This window comes from Syzygium oleosum, unplaced genomic scaffold, assembly GCF_021117445.2.
Source record: "Syzygium oleosum isolate NSW1041296 unplaced genomic scaffold, Sole_v2.1 Sole_v2.07, whole genome shotgun sequence".
NCBI classification, from domain to species: Eukaryota; Viridiplantae; Streptophyta; class Magnoliopsida; order Myrtales; family Myrtaceae; genus Syzygium; species Syzygium oleosum.
The window spans coordinates 5,272,254-5,279,550 of NW_026607491.1; the positions used below are offsets into that span (position 1 = coordinate 5,272,254).

The window sequence follows — 7,297 nt, forward strand, 5'->3', positions numbered from 1 at the left end:
AATGATGTCTTCAATTTTCTCATATATTATGTTCGAGTATTGCTGACATGGCATCCATAATTAAACCCGTTGTGTAATTTTCAGTGAACATTTGACCGCCTGATTTGACAGGAAGGCTACGCTTGGCAACCACTTTGTCAAATGCCTTTGGCCAAATACTAAGGCGTCTGACGAATTTTTTTGGTGAGTTTTGGGCAAATGCATTGTATTTTCAAAGTTCTCTAGGGTCCCTTGACCCAAGTTAGATTTGTGGGAAGTTTAGGCTTTAGCATTTTTCAAAATGATAATATATTTTTTCTTCCAACTCTGCCCTCGCTAAATTTTCGAAATTTCGAAAATGCCCTCGCCGTCTTCCACCTCCGGTGGCACCGGATCTGACCATCGACGACCCCTCCACGAGGTCGCGCGGCCTCAAACGGCCCTTGCTAGGGTCGTGTGACTCTCGCGTGGGGGCCTCCCGAGGTCGCGCAACCTCAGGCGGGCGATAGCCGGCGACATCCTCACCCTTGCCTGGCGAATGGCTCGAGTTCATTTTGAAAGGAAAAAAATAGCAAAAGGTCCTTTATTTTGCCGACGTGGATAATAATGGTTGGAAGAGGAAGGTGCCTGAACTTTCCACGCACACAGGGGCGACTGACATTGCACGGCTTCGCTTAGATATTCCTTCTCTTATTACACAAAAAATTGTAAAATAGAAATAAAAATAAAAAAAGAAGATGGGACGTGAAAAAGTTTGGAAGCATTTGAGATTGATTGAGAGAAAGTGAGCTTGCTTTGCTTGTTGCCTCCAATAATTTGGCAATGACTCACCACCCCCCCTCCCAAAACTCTCCCCAAAAGTCTCTAGTCTACGCACCCACGATTAGGCCGATTTCGCCATGATTGAATTTGGTGAAAAGGGAGAAAAACGAAATGCGCCAACTTTCCGATCGATAAGACAAGACTGACGCCTTCTCGATAACGATCGAATCATCTCATCGAACTGCTATCATCGAGTCAATCGTGTTCGGGCTGCATCGAATATGCAAAGCCGATGCGAGTGATCCGTGCGCGCGGGCGGGCGGGCGGGCGCCGACACATCTAGTTTGAGTAGCGGGTCATATGGAAAAGAGGAGGTGTCCGTCTAGCTTCCGAGGAAGGAGGGAGGAAAGCTTGGCTTGAAAGAGGTGGGGAGTTGCCTGTGGCGTCAAGCTCCACCACTTGCTTTAGCAAAAGGGATCATTGAAAGGAGTTGGAGCACACGCACGTACCGCGAATGCGACAAGAGGTTCGTGCAAAGTTCTATCGGGACTCTATTGTCACCTTTTGATTAATGTCGCGATTAGGGCCCAATCGAATTAGTTGATTGGTTAGTCATTTCACCTGAATTTATATATGATTTCAAGATCCACACATATAAAGAAAGGAAAGTTAGATCGAGGATGCGAACGTTGATTAGTGGGGCATATCAATTAGGGAAAGTGGTGCATTGCATCGGATTGGTCTGGACTAGATTTTAAGACTTGTAGCTTGTTATTATTATATATAAGTGAGGAAGAAGTGAAGTTTTGCGGTGGTTTATTATCGGTGCCAGAAATATGTTTCAAATTTGAGTCCGTTTAACGAAAGTCTAATCGGGATTGAATTGGGCAAAAGGCCGGTCATGTCAAAGTACTGGAATCCGAACGTGACATCCTTGAAAAATCATCCAAGTCAGTGTCGGTAAGATCAGATTAGTCTTACGTGGCACGGCCGGTACTGAACCTTAATCATCAATTATTATCTGTAAGTGGCACGCATACACCAATAAGGTGTGCGGAAATCGGTCTAGAAACCACCCGATATCTAAAAAATAAAAAATATATCGAGTATGTTTGAGTGACTCGAATATCTATATATTTACCGCTCGATCTCTAGTGATATTAATCAATTGTGTTTGTAATGTATTGCTTATTCAATAGCGGAGTCATGTGACGCTCTTCTCATAACGTGGGTCTAACTAAATGAACCAAGCGTAATCTATGTCCAACTTACGAATTTCATTATTATAATTTGCTTGTTTTATTTGCGCATGGTCAGAATCTTCGAGATCATGTGGCAATTTCGATTTTGGGTTCATTAAAGAGGACACCTTTGTGTTAGCTGGAGTTGGTGAATGGTGTCCACATTCTCTGTCCCGTCTTAAAACTGTAAAGGGACATGTCCCTCCCCCCGTCTTTTGTACGGTCCCCCTCGAAAGTTTTAATGCTTGTGAGAAAGAAGTAGCTCAACTATACAGTTCAATTAATTGACCTTCATCTTCCCATAAAAGAACCAATTTTAATTTTAACATGTAATTGTTAACCCCCGCCCCCCCCAAAAAAAAGCACCCATTAACCTAGGCTCCCTATGTCAAAAATAAAAATAAAATCAAGCTCCCAAAATAGAAATAATTGTCGAAATAGTTCTAACTTTATTGTGCGATGGCTAATTTAGTCCTAAATTATTCAATTTGATTAATTTAGTCCTAAATCTTTTAACGATTTGTCAATGTAGTCATATCGGCCAATTTTGGCTAGAATTGCTGACGTGGACGCCGGCCATCCTACGTGACGCGGCCAAAGCAAACGTAGACGTTTTTTGCAATTTCTTAATTTGTTTGAATTTTTTATTTTTTCCTTTTTTTTCGTTTTCTTTCTTTCCTTTTGCTTTTTTCCCTATTTCCCTCCGCATGCCACATCAGGGATTTCTAGCCAAGGCCACATCAGTGAATTCTGGTCAAAATTGACCGAAAAGACTACATTGGCAAATCATCAAAATGTTTTTAACTGAATTCGCTAAATTGAAAAGTTTATGACTGAATCGATCATTGTACGATATGTCTATGACTTTGATCATGGCTAAACAGATGACGGGAATGAATTGGCAAACATGGAGAAAAGATTAGCACAATGCCAAACCAAATAATGTACGAAAAAAGTGCAGCAACGATTATATTCCGATCACATGTCATCTCCAATGTATAGGGGTGACTGAGAGCAGCGGTTGGCATGATTCCCAAACCTTGGAGCCCACGTCCAAAACTTGGAGAATAAATTAATAACGTGCGAAACCAAGTTTTCGAACGTAGAAGTGAGATCCTAAAGGCTCATAACTATATAAAAAAAGAAGGATGTCTTATGAGATACTGAAGAAAGATGCACACACTCAACTAGATCACTAAATTTACGTGTTCTATTTAAGTTTATGTTTCTTTTTTTTTTTAGAATAGATAAATATCAAATCACACCTTTATTTAACGACTTAAGTTTTTAGAACAATTGACAGTGATTTTACAAAATCTAATATGATATTAGAGCACGAGATTCTGAGTTCAAAATTTTTCCAGGCTCCATTTGCTTCCCTAGTTATGCAAAAAGACCAACAACAGCTTCATTTAACAGTGCAACTATTTAGAACAGTTTCTCACACTTTTCTTCCATTTTTGGTTGCTTCTGAAGGTTTGATTTTAGCTTTGCCCTATGGGATTCTAGCTCTTGAGTCATCATTAAGTCTTTGCTGTTGCTCCTTCCTAGGCTGCAACCCTTTGACCAATAGTCAATACTACAAAGGATTGCATGTCTTTCATATTTTTGCCAATTTCCAATTTACATCCTACATTTTCCTCCCGATCACAAAAGCCATGCAAATAGCAGCTGCCTCTTGCTTCCTTTCATTCTGGCCCCAACCGGGGAGCAAAAACCCCCCACCACTCCATCAAAAACCAAAAACAAAACCAACACAAAAAAGAAGCAAGGAGTACCCAAAAAACTAAGGAAGAAAAAACCAATATTCAATTTTTCCATAACCATAGTCCGAATCAAACTTTCAATTGACAAAACTAATCTCCAAATAAAGTCAACCCCCACCCCCATAGATATTGATAAAGCAAATTCCTGACCAGCCCCCTCCCCACCCACAGCTTCTTCCCTTCCCTTCCCTTTCTAAAATTGTTTCCTCTCTATTCTCCTCATTATATACAGTTACTTCCAAATACCTTGCTTCCCAACATATCACATGTATACTCAAAGCCCTAGTGACGTCATAATCCGCGTCGTGTCGGCTCACATGATGTGGCACGCGTTCGGGTTCTCGTCGCTGAACATCTGAGGCGGGTGCAGGTGGTTCCCGTACATAAGCCCGTAATTGTAGCCGTAACCGGGCGATATTCCATTGTAGCCGGGCGGTACTCCATTGTAGCCGAAACCGTGTGGCATTCCATTGTAGCCGAAACCAGGCGGCATTCCGTTGTAGCCGAAACCAGGTGGTATTCCGTTGTACTCCATTCTGCTCCCTCCGAAATACTCTCCGGGTCCGCCGTAGATCTCCTCCGCCCCGCCGTCGTCTCCTTCTTCCTTGCCGCCGTTCCCCCCGCCTTTCTTGTTCTTCTTTCCTCCGCCCCCGCCCCCGCCTCCGCCTCCTCCGTCCTTGTCCTTCTTCGGTTGGATGACTTCGACCGGCCTCTTCATCTTCGCCGTCAGCCTCTCCACGACGGCCTTCGTGTCCATCGCGCCCGTCACCGTGACCAAATCCTTCTCCTTGTCGAAAGCAATGCTTTGCACTCCTGCGGATCATATCCAAAGCAATTAGTTAGCGATTGCCCATGTCGTGAAATCTCGCCAACGTTACTGTCACGTTAAGGTAACTGAAAAACGAGGTTAAAATAATGGAATCCCTACCTTTGGTTTTTGAGGCAGCTTTGAAAATCTTTTCAATGCACCCCGCGCAGTGCAAATCCAGCTTCAGAACCGCCGTGGTCACCGGAGGCTGTAACGCATCGCCGTTAAACAACGCACCAAACACAAGCTCAATTTCAAAATGCCCAACTCCTAATTAATAATTATTAGCGGCAATAAAAATCCAAATAAATGCAATTTAAAATATAAATAATTTCAAGAAACCAACCTCAGACCTTGCAATAATAAATAACAGGTTTCAGATTCTGACCTAACGGGAAAGCAACCACCAAATTCACGCATTAACACGAGACGTTTCGGAATCTTGTCAATATAGAATTCGAGGTCAACGTTTGTCCGAAAGACATGCAATGATCTTAATTTCGAGACAAAATGGTCACTCAATGTACAATAATTAACCACGGTCAACAATTTCCCTGTTCGCAACATTCATTCAATGTGCCACCTAACCGCATAATTCTCTTCGTCCTAATCTAACGGAGAGGACCTAACTTTCTTTCACAAAAAAAAAAAAGCAAAAAAATTCACAAAAAATTCAGAGTCCTAGACATAAACACAAGCTTTTCATTTACAAAAAGAGAGAATTCTTGTTTTTTCATCGTTATTTTTTTTCTGGGTTTTCTTGGAATGGACTCGAGCTCTTCTGGGGAAAACATAAGGAGACAAACGAATGAAAGGAAGGTCACATGCAGAGCGTGGAATCCCAAGAACAAAACGTGAGATGTAAATACAAACAAATAGAAGACCATACCTCTTTGGGTTTCTTGTCCTCGGGCTTTTTATCTTTGGCCTTGTTGTTGTTGTCCGAAGATGCCGATGATTTGCTGTCCTTGTCCTTGTCCTTCTTGGGCAGCTGCGGCCAGACCAGTTCCACCTTCTTCTTCGCCTTCGCCTGCAGCTCCTCGCGAAGCTCCGACGGGTCCATCTCTCCCCTCACCGTCAGCTTGCTCGCCTCCCACTCCGCCTTCGCCTTCTCCACTCCTTCACGCCCACCACACACAAGCAGAGGTCGAAACCCGAATTTCTCAGCTCACTCGTCCACAAAATCTCGGAAAAAGAAAACAGAGCGAAAGACAGTCGAAGCAGAGTGCAGAGGAAAAAAACAGAGCGAAAGACAGTCGAAGCATAGTGCAGAGGAAAAAAACAGAGCACAGAGCCATTTGCGGGATTGGGGATTCGAAAAGTCGCAATAAGTGAAGAATGAAGTAAGAACCCACTATCCAGCGCACCTATTCAGACTCATAAAACAGAACAGAAGATTGCGAAGTCAATAGGGGAACGAAATACGAATCAAAGATGAGGACTTTGAAATCGCAGAACGGAAAAAACAGAGCCTCGCCGCGCCGGCGGCTTCACACACGATAAATCATCTGGGTCAGAGAGAGGGAGAGAGAGAGGGAGAGCGTAGAGCGATGTTCAATAGTACCGTCGATGCTCTTGGCGAGCTTGGCGAGTTTGTCGGCGCAACCCGCGCAGTGCATGTCCACCTTCAGGACCACCGTGAGGCCACTCTCCCCTTCCTGCTTCTTGTTCTCGCCCTCTCCTTTGCTCTTCACCTCCTCCTTCCCGCCTCCGCCGCCGCCGCCGCCGCCTCCTCCTCCTTTGCTGCCCTTCTTCTGCAACAGCGAGAGAAAAAACCAAACATGAGAGACAGATAGAGAGAGAGGGAGACAGACCCAAAACACTAGAGACAATAAGAGGGGAAGTGGAGAAGAAAAGGCGTGAACTTGAAGAGGACGAGGACGAGGACGAGGACGAGGACGAGTCGACTCACTTTGCCCATTGGGTGAGGTGTGGGTTTCGCCGGCGGTGAGCGGACGAGCGTGACTCGGAACAACCGTGGGGATCGAGGGAGAGAGGAAGCAATGGCAGAACGAGTGCGGCCGGGGGCCCAGATTTATAGCGGGGCGAGCGTTCTGGTTTTGGAAAAAGGGAGGGGGGAGTGGCTGCGATCGCGACGAAAGTGGCCATGGCATTTGAATGGATGGCCATTGGCCCCTGCATCATCATCATGGTGGACAATGTGACGTTGGACATTACATGATAACATCGCTGAAAATTAATTTTAGGGGGGGGTTTGTACTTTTCTTCCCTCTTTTTTCTTTTTTTTCAATCTCCTTTTGTTTTTCCTTTTGAGAAAAAAAATCTAAAAACCATCCTCACCTTTTTAACCCGTACCCCTTTTCACCCTCTATTTTTATAAATTACTACTTTGCATAAAGAAGCAAAATTTCGTCTTGGCCACCAAATTGCACCTGGCGCTGTTGATTGACATTTTCGATTTTTTTTTTACAAGATCGCTATTTCTTCTTTACCCCGTCATGGTTCTAAATTTCCTCGCCCTATCAAAAGAGTCCTCTCTGTTAAGAAAATCGTAACCCTAACCGCTCCAATAACTTCAGCTACCACGCTAGCCCGCCATCTTGGCAATGGCGCTGCTCGTCGAGGCTCATGTTCGCCAGTAAGACCCTGAGCCCACTTCTTCTGCCTCTCTCTATCTTCATATCTTGTGGCGTAGATTTCATCGCTCGAGATTATGCCTCCATTGGGTTAAAAGGTGGAGGTCAAAGCTGGCGTCAAGGATGCGGCGACAAGCTTCTTCT

At 44.2% G+C, this 7,297-nt stretch overlaps 1 protein-coding gene across 1 annotated transcript; it reads right to left on the reverse strand.

Annotated features, from left to right (window-relative positions):
- Positions 1–3,769: 3,769 nt before the first annotated feature.
- On the reverse strand, positions 3,770–6,605 carry LOC115677416 (heavy metal-associated isoprenylated plant protein 3-like). The gene is made up of 5 exons (XM_030600585.2): positions 6,469–6,605; positions 6,121–6,310; positions 5,446–5,675; positions 4,677–4,764; positions 3,770–4,561 (listed from the first exon to the last, which is right to left on the reverse strand). The coding sequence occupies exons 1-5, from the start codon at positions 6,475–6,477 to the stop codon at positions 4,062–4,064; spliced, it is 1,017 nt and encodes a 338-aa protein (XP_030456445.1). The 5' UTR covers positions 6,478–6,605; the 3' UTR covers positions 3,770–4,061.
- Positions 6,606–7,297: the final 692 nt, after the last annotated feature.

What these genes read in the sequence shown, in the direction of transcription:
- LOC115677416 (XM_030600585.2), bottom strand. An exon ending in AGGACAAGAAACCCAAAGAG is followed by an intron (nt 4,765 to 5,445) that starts GTATGGTCTTCT and finishes GATGCGTTACAG; the next exon opens with CCTCCGGTGACCACGGCGGT. An exon ending in AGCTGCCTCAAAAACCAAAG is followed by an intron (nt 4,562 to 4,676) that starts GTAGGGATTCCA and finishes TATGATCCGCAG; the next exon opens with GAGTGCAAAGCATTGCTTTC.